Genomic DNA, 21,569 nt, shown 5'->3' with positions numbered 1-21,569 from the left:
GGACGAAGGAGCAGCGCTCCGAAAGCTTGTGATTTCAAATAAAACTGTTGGATTATAACCTGGTGTTGTGTGATTTCTTACATTTGTCCACCCCAGTCCAACACCGGCATCTCCACACCATGATTTAAATTAAGTGACTCCGACCATAACTTTCTCTGTGTGTTCTTGGCTGTCTGTGAAATAAAGTAGCTTACCGATTCCACCTTTAATATTGGCCACCTCCACCCCTGCCTCAGCCTATCAGCGCTAAAATCCTCATCCATGCTGATGCCCTGGCCAATATTTAGCCCTTGACCAACATCATTAAAAACAGATTATCTGGTCATTATCTTATTGCTATTTGTGGAATCTTTCTGTGTGCATTTTGGTTGCCATGTTTCCCTGCATTACGACAATGACTAAACTTCAAAAGTATTTTATCGACGGTAAAATGCTTGGAGACATCTTGAGGTTGTGAAAGGTGCAATATAAATGCAAGTTCTTTCTTTGGCACGTCCGGATTCAACGAACCCAATGATCTGGCCGGCCACCCATCCTCCACCCTCGACAAACTTCAGCTCATCCAAAACTCTGCTGCCTGTATCATATCTTACACCAAGTCCCACTCTCCCAATATCCCTGTCCTTGCTGATCCACATTAGCTCCTGGTCCTCCAGTGCCTCCAATTTAAAATTTTCATCCTCATGTTTAAATACCTTCCTATCTCTAACCTCCTCCAGCCCACCCGCCTTGCCCACAGACCGCTACCATTATTCCTGTGCCAAAACAAACGGCTGTGACGTGCCTGAACGACTATCGACCTGTCGCACTCACACCCATCATAATGAAGTGTTTCGAGAGACTGGTCCTGGCTCACATCAAAGCCAGTGTTCCTGCCTCTCTTGACCAACACCAGTTTGCCTATCGTGCAAACAGATCAACGGAGGATGCAATCACAACTGCTCTACACTCGGCACTGAATCACTTAGATGGTAAGGAGAGACCTACATCAGAATGCTGTTCATAGACTACAGCTCAGCATTCAACACTATCGTCCCCAACAAGCTGGCCACCAAACTCCAAACTCTTGGCCTGAACACTTCCCTCTGCAACTGGACCCTGGACTTCCTAACAAACAGACCCCAGCCTGTCAAATTAGGTAACCACACCTTCCCCCCCCCCCCCGACCCTGAACACGGGGGCCCCACAAGGATGTGTGCTGAGCCCCCACCTCTACTCCCTTTTCACCCACGACTGTGTGGCTGTTCATGGTTCCAACACCATCATCAAGTTTGCGGATGATACCACGGTAGTAGGCCAGATCACCAACAACGATGAGTCAGCCTACAAGGAGGAGGTCCAGCATCTCGTGAAGTGGTGCGCCGATAACAACCTGGCCCTTAACATCAAGAAAACCAAAGAAATCATTGTGGACTTCAGGAAGTCTAAAGGCGGAAGTCACACCCCCATCCACATCAATGGGGCTGTGGTGGAAAGGGTGGACAGCTTTAAGTTCCTCGGAGTCCACATCACGGAAGACCTCTCCTGGTCCCTCAATACCTCCTCTCTGGTGAAGAAGGCCCAGCAGCGCCTATATTTCCTAAGGAGGCTGAAGGGATTTAACCTGTCACCCCTGATCCTCTCTAACTTTTACCGCTGCACAATAGAGAGCATCCTGACGAACTGTATCACAGTATGGTATGGCAGCTGTAGCTACTATGACCGGAAAGCCCTGCAGCGGGTAGTCAAAACTGCCCAACGCATTACCGGCACCCGGCTACCGACCATAGAGCACATATACCAGAAACGCTGTCTACGGAGGTCACGGTCCATCATCAAAGACCCTACCCACCCCAGCCACAACCGACCATAGAGCACATATACCAGAAACGCTGTCTACGGAGGTCACGGTCCATCATCAAAGACCCTACCCACCCCAGCCACAGTCTGTTCGCCCTCCTGCCATCTGGGAGACGCTACAGATGCATTCGCACCCGTACGACCAGATTTAGGAACAGCTTCTTTCCCAGGGCTGTCATCCTACTGAACTCCACAAATAAACACTCAAGCCTGCACATCTGCCAATGCACTTTATTATGGTTATGTTTATGTATTACAAGCCAAATGTGATGTAATAAAAAGTCTCACACATCAAGGAACTTTAAAGTAAGCTTTAAGCAACTTATAATTAAACTATATACAAGAGCGGTCTTCACCATGCCTCTAGGAGAAGCCCTCCTATCATACTGAGCAGTTCAGTATTTATACTAGTCCAAACACAGGAAGTGACATATGCACAGGAAGTGATGTATACACAGAGTTCACAGGAAGTGATGTGCACATAACTTCCTCCGGAAGTTATTTATTATTATCAAAATGTATGTTGAATGTTTAAATGTCTTAATCTAAATGTACACTCTCGGGAGCCGCAAGCCTACGTTGTACTGCACTTGTGCACTAACAATGACAATAAAAGTTGATTTGATTTGAACACTGCATTCCTCTGACTCTGGCATCTTGTGCTGCACCCGACCCCCGGCAATTCACCCCATCATTGGCAATTGTGCCTTCAGCCGTCTGGGCTGTGCACACGAATTCCATCTCTCAACCTCTTCTACCTTTCTACCTGCCTCTTTTTTAAGACTCTCTTAAAAACCACTTCTTTGACCAAGCATTTCGTCATGACTACTAATATCTCCTCCTTTGGTTGGGCAACGAGTTTTGTCCGATTATTCCTCCGAAATGCCTTGGATCGTTTTTTGCATCATAAATTCAAGTTGTTAATTTCTATCTGGCCTCGTCTCGCCAAGTGTTTTCTTGATCCACCTTCATAAAGCTTGGATAAGCACACATGAGGGCAAAATACAAGATATCCCATTTGTATGCCATGGGGAATGTACTGCTACATCCCTTGGGTTATGCTATCTTATGCGTAGATATTGGACAGTATGAGGCATGGTCATCCACTTACGGAGTGACTGACACCACTGAACCCAAGAAGGTATCTAAGGCACACCCGAATTTGTAGCAACCGATATTAGTACATCGGTTTCTTTTCCATTTTGCCACAGTTCAATCAAGTTTGATATTGGGAACAGGATGTTAGTCACTTTTGCAGCTGCTCTGGTTCCTAAAATGCAACTATGGTGAGGTGCTCGTGTATGTGGAATAATCTATGCTGAAATGAATTTATCTAAGTAGTATTGCAGATAAAAGTAAAAAGAAGACTTGCATTTATATAGCGCCTTTCACGACCACCAGACGTCCCAAAGTGCTTTACGGCCAATGAAGTACTTTTGAAGTGTAGTCACTGTTGTAGTGCAGGAAACGCAGCAGCCAATCTCACAAATAGCAATGTGATAATGACCAGATATTCTGTTTTAATGAAGTTGATTGAGAGATAACTATTGGCCAGGACCCCGGGGATAACTCCCTGCTCTTCTTTGAAATAGTGCCATGGGATATTTTACGTCCTCTTAAACCGAGGCCCCGTCTGCTCTCTCAATGTCTCATCTGAAAGGCTGCACCTCTGACAGTGCAGCACTCCCTCAGTACTGAACTATCTAATTGGTTGACCAGATAGAGCACTTCTCATTGTCTGAGAAATTAGTGCTTTTTTGTAACTCTAAGTAAAACTGAAGAATCCCCGAAATACATTATCAGTAGAGTATTGGGTTTGCTAGCACAAGATATACTAGGTTAAGGGCTCTCTAATCTTTGATATTGCTAGTAACATTACTTGCACTCAAAGTAAATTAACCATTTCTGTAGCCTTCTGCGAAGAATGTTGAGTTTAGTGACCTTTTCTTTGTCTTAATACTCATGGAGTGCCTTGGGATGTTTTACTACGTTAAAGGCGCTATATAAATACAAGTTGTTGTTGGTTTATTCAGGCCTGCTGAGATTGTGTCTTTGTTTGCAGAGTTACAGTATTGAGGAACAAAGATTCCAGGAAAAGCAAAGGTGTGGCATTTGTTCTGTTCCTGGATAGAGAATCAGCGTATAACTGTACCAGGGCGCTTAACAATAAACAAGTGAGCTAATAGCTTATTTCTCAATTCCATTTTAATTTAATTTTCAACTGAACAAGCGTTGGCTTGTCTTTGATATAATAACCTTTCGAGTGATTGTTTTTCTGTTCAACTGTAGTTGTTTGGCAGAACCGTGAAGGCGAGTATTGCAGTTGACAATGGAAGAGCATCTGAATTCATCAGAAGGCGCAATTACACTGACAAATCCAGATGTTACGAATGTGGAGTGAGTACAAAATATTTAAATGAAAAACATGCAACAAGCACTAATACAATTCTTTAGGTTTTACTAATATAACAGAACTACAATAAAGGTTTTGAGAAAAGGTGGTTCTGTGTTAAATTAACCAAAATGTAATGAATGGACAGATCTGCTCACATAAAATGAAACCCCACAAAGTTGGCATTAAAACCTTGGTGGAACAATCAGAATCCACCTGGTGGGAAAACATGATATTAAACACAAACCCCACTGCCACCCTCCACTGTCAGTGGCAGATCAAACACAACTCCAGATCCTCCGTGAAATTCACTCACTACACCATGTATAGTGTACATTATGAATGTAATGTATGTCAATGCATCGTAACCAAAGGCTACTAGAAGTCAAAAACGTAATTAAAGACGCACACAAAATTGAATCCTTGGAAAGAAAGTTGATAGTTGAAATTGCATAGTCTTATGAAAAATGGTTTTATGACTTGGAGCATTGTTGTGGGGTATTATTTGTACATTTGTTATGAATGAGTCAGGACTAATTTCCAAGAAAACTTCCACTAGCCAGGTTTGTAATGTCAACTGTCGAAACTTTGTTGCAAGTTGTGGAGCGAGGCTTATTTTCCGTATCAGATGTGAAGCTCTTTGATATTCTGGAACATACTTTGGCCCGGATTTTGCAGTCCGCAGCGAAGGAACCGTGCTTGCCGTTCATTGATATTCTAGAACATACTTTGGCCCGGATTTTGCAGTCAGCAGCGAAGGAACTGTGCTTGCCGTTCATTACGCTCACAGCTGCCAACAGACTTTTTGTGGGCTTTTGAGTGGCATCTTAGTTACTGGAGACCACTTTCAGTGCGGCGCCTCTCTACAGGGGATCTGTGGCATGTGAGAGCGGGGCAAGCAAAAAGCATGTCTCTTCAACCAATCAGATTGAAGAATCCTCACTGAAACACAGAATCGAAACCACGAAATATAAATTGGAATATAAAGTGAAATAAAGAACGGGAAAGAAAGATGGGATTAAAAGAGAGATAAAAGGGACAGAAACGAAGTAAAAAGTTATTAACATTTTAAAATCTCCAACAATAATTACATTATGAAGGATTGAGACACCACACTTTTAATTTTACAAATGTAAACTTAATTTTACATTATCAGGGCCAGAGAGGTTGTTTGGCAGTAATTAAGATTTACCTGAATGCACCAGCCCTAACTTTTTCTGGCATGTTTAGTAGGTAAGTACCGCAACTTCATGCCCTTCACGTATTTTAATGCCGAATCTATCAGCAGGGTGCCAGTGTAGCAAAGCTTGTGGAGGAGCAGGGCAAATCGTACAATAACTTCCGGATTTCCGCGTTTAACTGCGCACGTGCGGAAGCTGGAAGTTGCTCTCCGATTTACTCCATCATAACAGTGAGTGCTGATGACCTCACCGCTATTGCGAAATCTGTGCCATCAAAATTTTCTAATTAAGTTTTCCTTGCACTAATTTTCTTGCCCTCCTCTGTGGGCTTTAATCTCAATCAAGGTAGGATTTTTTTTTATATGGGGTAATTATTATTTGTCGAAAACATTCAGAAAGGTTTTTTTAAATAATTGACAGTTACTGCAGCCTAAGGTAATTGGGACTTGGGATGGGTGATGGGTAGGAGAGAAATTATGGGTGGTGGGATCACCTAACAAACCATTCGTCAACCTCAACTGCAAGAAAAGCACCAATGAAAGTTAGCATGGGGTTGTCATTTGAAAATGGAATTTTCACAGTGGGATGATGCAATGCACTGTTAAATGGACATACACTTCACCCATGCTTCCTCCGTGGGTTATACACAGGATGGCTTCTCTGAATATTCACATGGAAGAAACTTCATTCCTCCTTTTTGGCATCTGCTACTACTGTATTTACATGGTGTTTAACATCCTGCATTAATCCTCATATTTTCCTTCCCTCCAACAAACAGTAACATTATGGTAAAGCATCTTCCTACTGTCAAACATGGGCGCAGAGTAACATGCATTCTCCTCGACCAATCAGCTGCAGTTGTTGGATGCAGCAAAAGTGGCAAATTTAACATGTGCTTTTTTACCAGTATTAATCTTAAATATCAGCAAAATGTTAGTCACAGGTTGTGTTTATACTGAAATGAGCTAACATTGGTGGATGGTCTAAAGTGGAGAACTAGCCAATATATCTTTGATCCAGTGGAAGAGTTAACATCAGAGTATATGAACTGACCTTTTTCTTCAACATGGGCATTGACCAACAAAATACCTGCAAAAGGTCAATCTGCTGGCAATTCAGTATCTCACACAAGACTTGTCATTACATTTATCAGCAGGCAATTTGTACAATCCCAATTTGGCATACAAAATGTAATTGTACTACAGATCACCAGCATTCCATTGAAGAGTGGAGAAAAGCAATTTTCCTTATCTCTAAAGTTGTGATTTTAATTATTGTATTAAAAGTGTGGTCTTCATTTCTGAATACAGGATTATGGTCATTTGAGCTATGCTTGCCCAAAAAACATGCTTGGAGAGCGAGAACCTCCCAAAAAGAAAGAGAAAAAGAAAAAGAAAAAAATTAGTGAACCAGAAGAAATGTGCGTATATCATATGGTTAACCTGTTTAAAAAATAATATAGGGTTTTGATTTGAGAACATGTTTCTCAAAGGATGTTTCTGCATTTTCAGTGAGGAGGAGGAGGAGGAGGAAAGTGAAGATGAAGGAGAAGACCCTGCCCTCGATAGCTTGAGCCAAGCTATTGCTTTCCAGGTATGCAGTTCTGAGAAAATAGGTTGTTTAATTATAATACATGCCCTTGGAAAAAGTACAACTGATCATAGTCATTTTGCCTGATTGTAAATAATTTTTGTTTCTTTGTAAATAGGTTTAACATTCTGTAGCTTCACAAACAAACCTTGAGAACACTATATTTCTCTGTCGTTGTTTGGTATTGTAATTTAATTATAGTTGTAATTGATCATTGTGTGTTGAAGACACAGTATTGATTGACTTAATGCTGTACTGCAAGCTTAATTGGGAATACTTGTAATACATGTATAATGAACTGTCAATCAGTCGCCACCTTGATCATATCACTCTGCTCCGATATAATCCCATGTAGAAGTAGATCTCTCCTGGGATGGGGGTGGGACAGCACAACCTATGGGGAAGGGAGTGGAGGAGAGGAAGGGAGAATGTAGGGGTTGAGCAGGTAATTCAAAGGGGAAGAGGTATAAGATGGCATCATTTTAATATTCCGTTCCCCCTTCTCTCTTTCCTCTCAGTCACTCCCACCCCGTCCTCTCCCTATCCCCGTCTCTCTCCCGTCCTCCACATGCCCCACAATTCCCCTACCCGCCCCTGCAGTCACCATCCCTCGCCTTCCCCTCGCCAAGCTGAAATGCTGCACAGTAGGGGCAGTTCCTATGTTGAATAACTGCTCCAGGGGTTTCCAATATCAAGTAACTGTTCTGTTGAGGGGAGGGTGTCCTTTTGAATCTGTAGGGGGTCTTTATGTTCAATACCCGGGAAAGCAATGTTTTAAAGCTGCTGGGGGGCATTGGGATGGTGGTCAAAATTGAAATCTTACACAGTGAATGGGGGTTTGGATTTAGGTATGCTGCACGGTCTGGGAGGGATTCAGAAATGCTGACCAGTGGTGCTGTAGTGGTCTGGGAGGGGGGAATGAGAGAGAATAGGAAGGGAATGAGGACAGAAAGGAAGATGATCATGGGAGAGGGGGTGAAGGAAAGGAGAGGACTGACGATTGGAGGAGAATGAAGAAGGAAGGTGAGCTTCCGACCACATCACCAAGAGCGCCTCCTTCCACCTTGGTAACATCATCTGACTACGACCCTGCCTCAGCTCAACTGCTGAAACCCTGATCCATGCCTTTGTTACCTCTAGACTTGACTACTCCAGTGCTCTCCTGGCATCGTCCACCCTACATGAGCTTGAGCTCATCCAAACTCTGCTGCCCATATCCTAAATCAGACTATGTCCTGTTCACCTATCGCCCCTGTGTTTGCTCACCTACATTGGCTTCCAGTCTGACAACGCCTCAATTTAAAAAATCTCAGCCTTGTCTTTAAATTCCTCCATGGTCTCGCTTCTCCCTATCTCAGCCCAACAAACCTTCGAAATCTCTGCACTCTTCCAGTTCTGGCCTCTTGCGCATCCCCGATTTTAATCACGCCAGCATCGATGGTTGTGCCTTCAGCTGCTTAGGCCCAAAGCTCTGGAATTCCCTCCCTAAAACTCTTTGCCTCTCTCTCCCTCTCTCTTCCTTTTAAGACACTTCTTAAAACCTATCATTTTGATCATCTGTCTGAATATCTCCTTATGTGACTCTGTGTCCAGTTTTGTTTGATAACACTCTGAAGCGCCTTCAGATGTCTTATTTACATTAAAGGTGCTATATAAAATGCTGTTTATGGTGGGTCTGATGTTCACACTATGCCTGTTTGCCGGTATACTTCTGGGTGTGGTTGCTTTACTGACTTGCTGGCAGATCTGACTGGCTGCTTTCAGTGTTGGAAAGACCAGTGTCTTTATTGTGGCAACATTTGTAATTTCCGTGGGCTTGGTAGCTTCAGCTTTGGATTTGAGTAAGTACTGGTCTACAGCTGAAGGGGGAGGATTTTTTAAACCCACAATTTGCAATGTCTGACGTGCACTTGCATTTGTTTGCCGATTTAGCCACTTAAGTGCATGCACATTGCTGAGTGTTCTTCATGCCAGCCCTTTCCAATTTGCACACAAAAATAGGCTTCAGGGACATCATGGATTTTCATTTTTTTGCTGGTTTAATGGACTTGGCTAGTTGGAGCGTTTCTCAGGTCACTTGGTGAAAGCTTGGTTAAATGTAGGAAATAATTGACACTGCATGGATTTCTGAAAGGGTTAGAAGACTGCAGTAGCCTGTCACAACATTTGGGGAGTCCCACTTTGTTAAATGGGTTACATAATAGCCTAGAAATTCGGGTTGGGGGCTTCCCGCGGGTGCAAGCCCCCGACCTGCACTTGCCTACCGCGCCGGCCGTTGAGCTGTGAGCCCCCGTGGAATTGCGATCCTGGGCCTCCTCCAACTGCCGGCGCGCAGTGCTTGCGTATCCCAGGGGCGCAGTTAGTTCGAAGCGTCCCCTGGGATCACGTGGGCCATGGAGAGCCAATGGTAGCAGGGAATGCTTCATTCATAAGTTTGACAGGAAGACCTGTCAAACCTATAAATACTATAAGCCCCAAAACATCACTAAATCTTCAAATAATTTTTTTTTTAATCACATTTTTAAAATAAACTATAAATTACATGAAATAACTATTTTAAACAATAATTTAAATTTTTGAAAAAATTAATTACATTTTCTAACGGCTAAAAATAAACTTACCTTTCTTTAAAGTATTTAAAAATAATAAACCTGTGGAAAAAATGTTTTAATTTTAATTAATTCACCACTTACCTTGTAAAAAGCAGGCCTTGCGACTGCTTTTTAAATGTCTAACTTCTGGAGACTTACCTTCCCGGGAAACCTGCAAAAAAAAACGCAAGTTCAATGCGCACGCGCTGCCTCTCCTACGCACGCGTTCGACTTCTGAACCCCTTCTTTCAGGGGAACGGAAGTGCCGGTTTCCCGCGCATGCCCAGTGCATGCACGAAACCGGCACTTCCATTGGGCCTATGGGTGAGTACCCCGTGCGTACTCACCCGTGGAGACCCGAATTTCTGGGCCAATGTCACACTCAGCACCACCAACAGGTGCAATACCATTAGAATGTTGCAACCACTCACCGTTTTTAATATATAACTAGTCAGTCAGGCATTGCACGTGGGGAGTTAAAACGCAGCAGTCAATTTGTGCACAGTAATTCTCAAACAGCAACAAAATAAATGACCAGATTCATAGTGATGTTGGTTGAGAGTTAAATATTGGCAAGGAAACCGAGAGAACTCTCCTACTGTTCTTCAAATAGTGCGTTGGAATCTTTTATGTCCACCTGAGAGGACAGACGGCTTCAGTTTAACGCCTCATCCGAGCGATAATACCTCCGACAGTGCAGCACTCCATCAGCACTGCACTGATAAGAACATAAGAAATAGGAGCAGGAGTAGGCCATTTGGCCCTTCAAGCCATTCAGTAAGATCATGGCTGATCTGCTACCTCAACTCCACTTTCCTGCACTATCCCCATATCCCTTGATTCTCTTAATATCCAAAAATCTATCGATCTCTGTCTTGAATATACCCAATGACTGAGCCTCCACAGCCCTCTGGGGTAGAGAATTCCAAAGATTCACTACCCTCTGAGTGAAGACATTTCTCCTCATCTCCGTTCTAAATGGCCAACCCCTTATTCTGAGACTGTGACCCCTAGCTCTAGACTGCCCAGCCAGGGGCAACATCCTAGCAAGAGACCTGGAGAGAGTACTTCACTAATAGTACTGCACCCAATTGCTTTTTCTGATTTAACATTTTGTAGTGCGTCACCTTGACCCGTTGGTTGCACTCTTGCCTTTGAATTAAGTTTGTTGGTACAAGCTCCACTCCAGGCCTAGGTTCATAGTCCAGTGCAGTACTGATGGCGTATTTCACTGTCAAAGGTGCTGTCCTTTGGCTGAGATACTAAGGGAAAGCTCCAACTGCTTGCTCAGGTTGACGTTAAAAATCCCATGGCGCTATTTCAAAAAAGAGCAAAAGTTCTGGCGATGTCCCAGCCAACATTCCTCCCAGCATTAAAAAACTGACCATTCGTCTCGCTGCACACAGAACGGCTGACACGTTTGCCTACGTAACAACAGCGACTGCACTTCAGAGTCAATGTGTAGCACTTTGTGATGTATCTGAGGGACATAAGGTGCTGTACAAGTGCAAGTCCCTTTTTCTTTCCCAGCTACAGTTTGTAAGGGCAAACACAAACCAAGGAATTTGAAACTGGAGCTGAAATTGGGAGAAACAGAACTGAGTAATAGTGAAATGTAAATCATCAGCTCTGTAAAGTATGCTTTGAAATTCTCCTGTTTGTGCAGAGTAAAACTGGGGGAGGGAGAAAAGAATAGGCCATGATTACATCCATTACAGGAAACTTACCCGTTTACATTTCTGAAGCACTACGCATGAGAAGCCCATTCTATCCTATCAAATCCCATGTCTAGGGAAAACTTGTTGTGGAGACATGACAAATAGTGATACATTAGTAGTATTTGATTCTGCAATTCAGGCCCACAATTTCACTGTGTGGAAATTACTCTGTGCCTCTTCACCTTACAACAGCCTGAGAGCTTTGTCTTCATAGCTTCTCTCTTGACTTGTGGGGGCAGGGCAGCATGTAGAATTAGATGGATCCCCCATTGTTGACTGTACATAAAATTGCAAAGAATCGGAATTTGAAACAAAATCCGTTTACCTTTATTGTCGTCTTCGTATTCACTCCATCCTCATGCTACTGATTCAGTTATTAGAAACTCGTGTTTATGATTAATCTCTTCTCTTAGGCAGTCCCTCGGAACCGAGGATGACTTGCTACCACATTAAAAATGAGTTCTCAGGTGACTGATGAGTCCAATGCGGGACCTATAGTCCCTGTCACAGATGGGGCAGACGGTGGTTGAAGGGGCGGGTGGGTGGGGTGCTTGGGTTGACATGCGCTGCCTGCGCTTGGCTTTCGCTTGCTCCCAGCGAAGAGACTCAAGGTGTTCGGCGCCTTCCCGGATGCTTCTCCTCCACTTTGTGCGGTCTTGGGCCAGGGATTCCCAGGTGTCGGTGGGGATGTTACACTTTTTCAAGGAGGCTTTGAGGGTGTCCTGGAAGCGTTTCCTCTGCCCACCGAGGGCTCTCTTGCCGTGCCAGAGCTCCGAGTAGAGCGCTTGTTTTGGGAGCCTCGTATCGGGCATGCGGACAATGTGACCCGTCCATCGGAGCTGATTGAGCGTGGTCAAAGCTTCGATGCTGGGGATGTTGGCCTGAGCAAAAACACTGACGTTGGTGCCCCTATCCTGCCAATGGATTTGCAGGATCTTGCGGAGGCAGCGTTGGTGGTACCTCTCTAGTGCTTTGAGGTGCCTGCTGTTCATGGTCCATGTCTCTGAGGCATACAGCAGAGCGGGTATCACTGCTGCTCTGTAGACCATGAGCTTAGTGCCGGGTTTGAGGTCCTGGCCTTCAAATACACTCTTCCTCAGGCGACCGAAGGCTGCACTGGCACACTGAAGGCGGTGTTGGACTTCATTGTCGACGTCTGCCCTTGTTGACAGTAGGCTCCCGAGGTATGGAAAGTTGTCCAAGGCCTTGTCGTGGTCTTTGATAATCGGGGGGCAGTACTGTGTGGCGGGGGCAGGTTGGTAGAGGACCTTTGTCTTACGGATGTTTAGTGTAAGGCCCATGCTCTCGTACGTTTCGGTGAAGGTGTTGACGATGGTTTGGAGTTCGACCTCCGAGTGAGCGCAGACGCAAGCGTCGTCTGCATACTGTAATTCGACGACTTTGGATCTGGACTGGAGGCGACGGAGGTTGAACAGTTTCCCGTTTGTTCTGTAAATTAGCTCCACTCTAGTGGGGAGCTCACTGAGGGAGAGATGGAGCTTTTGAGGGCAGCCGAATTTGAGGAGGACACTCCAAAATCCCTCACGGTTGACAGTGTCGAAGGCCTTTGTGAGATCAAAGAAGGCCATGTACAGCGGCTGGTGCTGTTCCCTGCATTTCTCTTGTAATTGACGATTATGATTAATGCTAGGAGCTTGTCTGCCGTATTGGCATCTTCCAAGAATCTCTGCTCTGTAAATACTGACTTTCTGAAGAAAATATTCAATTCGGCCCTGGCGAGCGTCAGAAGCTTTATAGTTCAGATTTAAGGTCTTTTATTGGCCCTGTCTTCAGTCTTTATGGGGATTTTCTTTTATTAGTGTCTGATATTCGTGAGTTACACATCACCTGTGACTGAGTGTGTGGGTGACCTGCTTCCTGGCCCAGAACTGGCTGTGAGGCATCCTGGAATGACCATTGGGTTGTTATACATGGTGGGGGTGTTCCTATGTAGAGATGTTTGGCCTCCATACATGGACCTGCCTAAGATTAGGAACTTATCAAACATGTGCATCTAGGCATTTGTAACAAAATAGATGAATTAATAGCGCAGATAGAAATTAATAAGTGTGATCTAATAGTCATTACAGAGACATGGTTGCAAAGTGGCCAAGGTTGGGAACTAAATATTCCAGGTTACTTAACTTTTAGAAGAGATAGGCAAAATGGAAAAGGAGGAGGGGTAGCCCTGATAATAAAGGATGGGATAAAGACAGTAGAGAGAAAGGATCTGAGCTCCAAAAATCAAGAAGTAGAATCAGTTTGGGTGGAACGAAGAAATAGCAAGAGGCAGAAAACATTGGTGGGAGTTGTCTATAGGCCCCCAAACAGTAGTTGTTTTGTACGGCAGATTATAAATCAGCAAATTAGACATGCATGTAACAAGGGTAATACAGTGATCATGGGGGACTTTAATCTACATATAGACTGGGCAAACCAAATTTGCAGTAATAGTGTGGAGGATGAATTCATAGAACATATATAAGAGTTTTCTAGATCAGTATGTTGAAGAACTAACTAGGGAACAGACTATTTTAGATCTAGTATTGTGCAATGAGAAAGGGTGAATTTAATCATCTTGTAGTAAAGGGGCCTTTAGGGAGGAGTGACCATAATATGATAGAATTTTGTATTGAGTTTGAAAGTGATTTAGTTAAATCCAAAACTAGGGTCTTAAATCTAAACAAAGCAAACTACGTAGATATGAGAGGCAAGTTGGCTAAGGTAGATTGGGAAACTACATTAAAAGGTATGACGGTAGAGAAGCAATGGCTAGCATTTAAAGAATTAATGCATAATTTACAACAAATATACATTCCTTTTAAAGCACAAAAACCCCACTGGAAAAGTGGTCTAACCGTGGCTAATAAGAGAAGTTAAAGATAGTATTCGATCAAAGGAAGAGGCTTATAATGTTGCCAAAAAGAGTAGTAAGCCTGTGGATTGGGAGGATTTTAGAATTCAGCAAAGGAGGACCAAGAAATTGATAAAGAAAGGGAAAATAGAATGAGAGTAAACTAGCAAGAGATATAAAAACAGACTATAAAAGCTTCTATAGGTATGTAAAAAGGAAAAGATTAGCGAAAGTAAATGTGGGTCCCTTACAGGCTGAGACAGGAGAAATTATAATGGGGAATAAGGAAATGGCAGAGAAATTAAACAAAGACGCAAAAAATCTCCTGAAAATAGTGGAGAACCAAGGGTCTAGCGAGAATGAGGAACTGAAAGAAATTAGTATTAGTAAAAAAAAATAGTACTGGAGAAATTAATGGGACTGAAAGCCGATAAATCCCCTGGACCTGATGGTCTACATCCTAGGGTTTTGAAAGAGGTGGCTATAGAGGTAATGGATGCATTGATAGTCATCTTCCAAAATTCCAAAGATTCTAGAACGGTTCCCGCGGATTGGAAGGTAGCAAATGTAACCCCACTATTTAAGAAAGGAAGGAAAGAGAAAACGGGGAACTGCAGACCAGTTAGCCTGACATCAGTAGTAGAGAAAATGCTAGAATCTATTATTGAGGACGGGGTAACAAGGCACTTAGAAAATAATAATAGGATTGGGCAGTCAACACGGATTTATGAAAGGGAAATCGTGTTTGACGATTCTGTTAGAGTTTTTTGAGATTGTAACTAGCAGAATAGATAAGGGGGAACCAGTGGATGTGGTGTATTTGAATTTTCAAAAAGCATTCGATAAGGTGCTGCACAAGAGGTTATTAAACAAAATTAGGGCTCATGGGATTTGTGGTAATATACTAGCATGGATTGAGGATTGGTTAATGGACAGAAAACAGAGTAGGAATAAACAGTCATTTTCAGGTTGGCAGGCTGTAACTAGTGGGGTACTGCAAGGAGTGCTTGGGCCTCAGCTATTCACAATGTATATCAATGATTTGGATGAGTGGACCAAATGTAATATATCCAAGTTTTCTGATGATACAAAGCTAGGTGGGAATGTAAGTTGTGAGGAGGATGCAAAGAGGCTTCAAGGGGATACAGACTAAGTGAGTGGGCAAAAACATGACAAATGGAATATAATGTGGAAAAATGTGAAGTTATCCACTGGTAGGAAAAATAGAAAAGCAGAGTATTTTTTAAATGGTGAGATTGGGAAATGTTGGTGTTGAGGGACCTGGGTGTCCTTGTACACAAATCGCTGAGAGTTAACATGCAGGTACAGCGAGCAATTAGGAAAGCAAATGGTATGTTGGCCTTTATTACAAGAGGATTTGAGTATAAGAGTAAAGATGTCTTACTGCAATTATATAGGGCCCTGGTGAGACCACACCTGGACTATTGTGTACAGTTTTGGTCTCCTTACCTAAGGAAGGATATACTTGCCATAGAGGGAGTGCGACGAAGATTCACCAGACTGGTTCCTGGGATGGGGGGATTGTCCTATGAGGAGAGATTGAGTAGACTAGGCCTATATTCTCTGGAGTTTAGAAGAATGAGAGGTGATCTCATTGAAACATACAACATTCTTACAGGGCTTGACAGGGTCAATGCAGGGAGGATGTTTCCCCTGGCTGGGGAGTCTAGAACCAGGGCCCACAGTCTCAGAATAAGGGGTCGGCCATTTAGGACTGAGATGAGAAATTTCTTCACTCAGAGGGTGGTGAATCTTTGGAATTCTCTACCCCAGAGGAGGCTCAGTCATTGAGTATATTCAAGACAGAGATAGATACATTTTTGGATATTAAGGAATCAAGAGATATGGGGATAGTGCAGGAAAATGGAGTTGAGGTAGAAGATCAACCATGATCTTATTGAATGGCGGAGCAGGCTTGATGGGCCGAATGGTCTACTCCTGCTCCTATTTCTTATGTAGACCATGACGCTCAGAAGGAGGTTTTGACCAAATAGTATCATGTTGATTACACACAGCAAAATAGAGATGTTTGATCACTTTGTCTCATCATATAAATGTGCAGTTTTTTTTTTTTGCTTGATTTTTCTCTCCTCCATTCCTCCTGCAAGCCTTGATTCCGTTGTGACATATTGTTCCATGAAAGCAGGCTATTGGACTGCAGTGGGCACCATAGTCGAGCCCGATGCTTTACCCATCCAAAGTCCACACTTGCACACTTCCAGCAGCTAGCGCTAGATAGCAATTGGGAGTGTGAACCATCTACAGTTTTCTTTTTTTTTGGTTGAGGACAGCATGAAGCCCAGCTATGATGGTCTTCGTGGTTGAATAAACTGTCGATACTGTCTGTGCCCACTTGCGAAGAATGGCCAGTTGTGAGAGGTCCTGGACAGTACCAGTGTCTGTGAAATTACGCCTGAGCATTGAGTCACCATTTTCGGGGAAAGAGGAGAAGAAAGAGTGATATCTAAATAGTTTGAGGAAATTATTTCATAGAATCATAGAATGATACAGCACAGGAGGAGGCTGCCATTTAACCCGTGTCGGCTCTTTGACAGAGCTATCCAATTAGTCTTTTAACTCTTCGGTATGTATCCAATTCCCTTTTTAAAGTAACTATTGAATCTGCTTCCACTACCCTTTCAGGCAGAGCATTCCAGATCATTACAACTCGCTGTGTGAAAACATTTCTTCTCGTCTCGTCTCGCCTCTGGTTCTTTTGACAATTACCTTAAATCTGTGTCCTCTGGTTGCTGACCCTTCTGCCACTGGAAACCGTTTCTCTGTCAAATTTCCCCCTTAACCTTCACGGCTTTAAGGAGAACAATCCCATCTTCTCTACACAATAGCAAAATACTGCGGATGCTGGAAATCTGAAGTAACAGCAGAAAATTCTGGAAACACTCAGCAGGCCAGGCAGCATCCGTGGAGAGAGAAACATCTTCTCTAGTCTTGCCACATAACTGAAGTTCCACATCCCTGATACCATTCTCGTAATTCTCCTCTGCATCCTCTCTCGGGCTTTGATATCAGAATATAGTTTACAACGTTCTCACTTTATTTGTATTCGACCAAGTCCAGATACACACAATGGCCCAGAAATTCCGTTCGCAGCCCTCCCGCGGGCAGAGGGCTGCGATCCTGAAAAATCTCTGCCTGGACCGGAAGGCTCCCGGGAGGTACAGAATTCCGTTGATGCGCCTCTTCAAACTGCCGGTGTGCAGGGCACGCGTATCCCAGAGGGGCAGGTAGTTCGCAGCGTCCCTGGGATCACGTGGGCCACGGGGAGCCAATCAGAGCAGGGAGTCTCCATTCATAGATTTGACAGGAAGACCTGTCAAATCTATGAATAGAGATCAGCCCCAAAACATAAGCAAAAATTCAACAACAAAAATTTTTTTATCACATTTTTAAAATGACTATAAATTACATAAATTAACTATTTTAAACAAAAATTTACAATTTTTGAAAAAAATTAAGTTTTTAACGGGGCTAAAAATAAACAACTTTCTTTAAAGTATTGTAAAATGATAAATCAGTGGGGGGGAAAATTACTTTCCTCACCTCTTACCTTGTTAAAAGCAGGCCTTGCGCCTGCTTTTCCAGGCGCAGCTGTTTCGGACTTACCTGGACTGAAGCAACTGCTGAAAAAAACGGAAGTTGCAGCCGTACGCACTGCCTCTCCGGCGCAGGCGTTTGAGCTGTGAAGCCCCTTCTATGAAGAACAGAAGTTCCAGTTTCCAGTGCATGCGCAGTGCATGCCTAAAACTGGCACTTCTGTTGGCCCTATGGGTGAATACACAGCGTGTACACACCCGTAAGGAACGGAATTTCTAGGCCAATTAAGCAGTAGACATAGAGAAATAAACAATACTACCGCTTTTTCTTTCCCCGGGTAGAGACGTAACCTTGTCGTTGTTCCTTTCCAATCCTGACTTTCTACAACTTGTTGAGAGAAGCTTAAGATCTTTATAGTCTGCTCCTCACGAATACTGTCGCAGATAATATTTATGCCATGACAAGTGTTATTGTAAACAAGACACCCCCCCCCCCCAGAAAGGGTGCATTTCCTTCAAAACAGATGCCAACTGTTTTCATCCTGTTCTTCCATTGTTCCACTCCTTTTCTCAAAACTGCCTTGTCTAACTGTTTCCCAATGTGGCCATGAAAACAAGTCGAGACACGAATCTTATACATCCTGTCATTTCAGCAAACACCTAAACCACAGTTTCAGCTGAATTGTACAAAACTTTAATCACATGAGATTAAACCATATCTTAATCCTATGTATATGTGTGTGTATATATTCGATACAGTACTCCAGCTGGGGCCTAACCAGTAATTTATAAAGATTTAGTCTGACTTCCTTACTTTGGTGCTCTATGCCACTGTTTATAAAGCCAAGGATCCCGTATGCTTTTTTAACAACTTTCTCAACAACTTTCTCAACTTAGAATCATAGAAATTTACAGAACATAAGGGGGCCATTCGGCCCATCGTGTCTGTGCCAGCCAAAAAAGAGCTACCCATCCTAATCCCACTTTCCAGCTCCTAGTCCATAGGCTTGTAGTTTACGGCACTTAAAGTGCATATTCAAGTACTTTTTTAATCTGATGAGGGTTTCTGTCTCTACCACTCTTTCAGGCAGTGAATTCCAGACCCCCACCATCCTCTGGCTGAAAAAAGTTCTCAACTCCCCTCTAATCCTTCTACCAGTCACTTTAAATCTATGTCCCCTGGTTGTTGACCTCTGTAAGGGGTTCTGTTCCCCCATTCCCTTCCTCCTTACAATGTTCTTGGACCCCGGAATTACAAGAACAGAATACATGCGACAAACAGGTTTTGGCTCAACCTTAAATTCGTTAATTTATTAAACCAACAAAACCACAGTACAAACCCCTTTTCTGATTGATTTGACAAACTTAATTATTACAAACAAGTACAAACCCCTTTATGATTTGACTGAAAGTTACAAGCGGCTGGTGGTTACCATTGTTGATTGTAGGCCTAGACCCAGAGATGACTGATCTCTGTCCTCCTTCACCTGACTGCAGTGCCCACGCTTCGATGTTGTCCTTTCTTAGTGTCCCAGTCCTGCTGTCACACACCCCTGGGCCTCAGGCGTTGGTTCAGTTACAGCCAGCTGGAATGCAGGGTCTTCACAGCTTGTTATCTTGTTCTTCCAATCTCCTGAGCTATGTAGAACTGCAACGTCCGAGGCCACTCCTGATCTCCTCCCCTGCTGTTTACACAGCAGAAAGATAATGTGATTCCCATTACGGTGATGGGCGCTTCGTTCATAGCATTGTTTGGGTGTTAATGTTCCTTCCATTCTTGTCAGGAACTGATCGTTGTGCATAATTGTAGTTAATTGTGGTATTGTCCAGTTATTAATGTTCTTCAAACCGATCACAAATCAGGGTTTCAGGTAACTCATTCCCTCTGTACATTGAGGTTAACTGTTTCATGTCCTTCACCTCTCCGCTAAGGGAAATAGGTCCTTCCTATCCACTCTATCTAGGCCCCTCAAAATTTTATACACCTCTATTGAGTCTCCCCTCAGCCCCTTCTGTTCCAAAGAAAACCCCAGCCGAACCAATCTTTCCTCATCGCTAAAATTCTCCAGTCCTGGCATCATCCTTGTAAATCTCCTCTGTACCCTCTCTAGTGCAATTGTATCGTTCTTGTAATAACAGAAAACGCTGGAAAAACTCAGCAGGCCAGGCCGCATCTGTATAGAGAGAAACAGAATTACCGTTTCAGGTCAAAGACCTTTCATCAGAACTGGAAAAAAGCAGGAAATGGAACAGATTTTAAAGCAAGTTTAGGGGATGAAAGAACAACAGGGAAGGTCTGTGATAGGATGGAAGGCAGGAGAAGTAAAGAGACATTGAGAGATATTCAAGGCAAGAGGAGATGGTAATGGGACAGGTTAAGGAACAAAGGATGGCTCTAGATGGGGTGTGAATTGCGCTGGCAGAATGAAAGACAGCTGCCATGTGGGAGAGAAGAAAAAAAGACACAGACAAAAAGTGTGGATAAAAAAAATATATATGATAGGGGCCGAGGTTATGATCTGAAATTGTTTATGTTGAGTCCAGAGGGCTGTAAAGTGCCTAATCGAAAGATGAGGTGCTGTTCCTCAAACTTACACTGAGCTTCCGTGGAACAATGCAAGAGGCCGAGGACGGTGAGGTCTGAGTGGGAATGGAGCGGAGAATTAAAGTGACAGGCCACCGGGAGTCCAGGGCCCCAAACACCCCTCCCAGGTGAAACAGCGATTTACTTGTACTTCTTGCAATTTAATATACTGTATTCGCTGCTCACGATGCAGTCTCCTCTACATTGGGGAGACCAAACGCAGATTGGGTGACCGCTTTGCAGAACACCTCCGTTCAGTCCGTAAGGGGGACCCCGAGCTTCCGGTGGCCTGTCACTTTAATCCTCCGCTCCACTCCCACTCAGACCTCACCATCCTCGGCCTCTTGCATTGTTCCACGGAAGCTCAGCGTAAACTTGAGGAACAGCGCCTCACCTTTCGATTAGGCACTCTACAGCCCTCTGGACTCAACATAGAATTCAACAATTTCAGATCATAACCCCGGCCCCTATCATTTTTTTTATCCACACTTTTTTTGTTTGTGCCTTTTTTTCTTCCCTCCTACATGGCAGTTGTCTTTCATTCTGCCAGCGCAATTCACACTTCATTGAGAGCCATCCTTTCTTTCTTAACCTGTCCCATTACCATCTCCTTTTGCCTTGAATGTCTCTTAATGCCTCTTTACTTCTCCTGCCTTCCATCCTATCACAGACCTTCCCTTTTGTTCTTTCACCCCCTCCCCCATTTCCCAGCCCCTAAACTTGCTTTAAAATCTGTTCCATTTCCTGCTTTTTTCCAGTTCTGACGAAAGGTCATTGCCCTAAAACGTTAACTCTGTTTCTCTCTCCACGGATGCTGCCTGGCCTGCTGAGTTTTTCCAGCGTTTTCTGTTGTTGTTTCAGATTTCCAGCATCCGCAGTATTTTGCTATTGTATCTTTCTTGTAATGTGGTGACCAGAACAGTACGCAATACTCGAACTGTATGAAACACTAGTTAGGCCACAGCTAAAGTATAACCTCCTTGCTGTTATATTCTATGCCTTGGCTAATAAAGGAAAGTATCCTGTATGCCTTTTTAACCACTTTATCTACCTGTCTTGCTATCTTCAGGGATCTGTGGACATGCACTCTGTTCTTCTACACTTCCCAGTATCCTACTATTTATTGTGTATTCCCTTGCCTTGTTGGCCCTCCCCAAACGCACAACCTCACACTTTCTGGATTGAATTCCATTTGCCACTTTTCTGCCCACCTGACCAGTCCATTGATATCTTCCTGCAGTCTAC

At 43.6% G+C, this 21,569-nt stretch overlaps 1 protein-coding gene across 1 annotated transcript in view; it reads left to right on the top strand.

Moving 5' to 3' along the window:
• zcrb1 (zinc finger CCHC-type and RNA binding motif 1) overlaps positions 1-21,569 on the top strand; it is a 66,080-nt gene that overhangs the window by 38,639 nt on the left and 5,872 nt on the right. The window contains exons 4-7 of the mRNA XM_086008696.1: positions 3,902-4,013; positions 4,129-4,236; positions 6,723-6,832; positions 6,924-7,005. Of these exons, the coding sequence (XP_085864822.1) occupies positions 3,902-4,013; positions 4,129-4,236; positions 6,723-6,832; positions 6,924-7,005 (412 nt within the window). The remainder of the gene's footprint in view (positions 1-3,901; positions 4,014-4,128; positions 4,237-6,722; positions 6,833-6,923; positions 7,006-21,569) is intronic.

Source organism: Somniosus microcephalus, chromosome 16 (genome assembly GCF_052327205.1).
Source record: "Somniosus microcephalus isolate GS21.2 chromosome 16, FLI_Smic_1.0, whole genome shotgun sequence".
NCBI lineage: Eukaryota > Metazoa > Chordata > Chondrichthyes > Squaliformes > Somniosidae > Somniosus > Somniosus microcephalus.
This window is presented reverse-complemented; position numbering and strand designations above follow the sequence as displayed.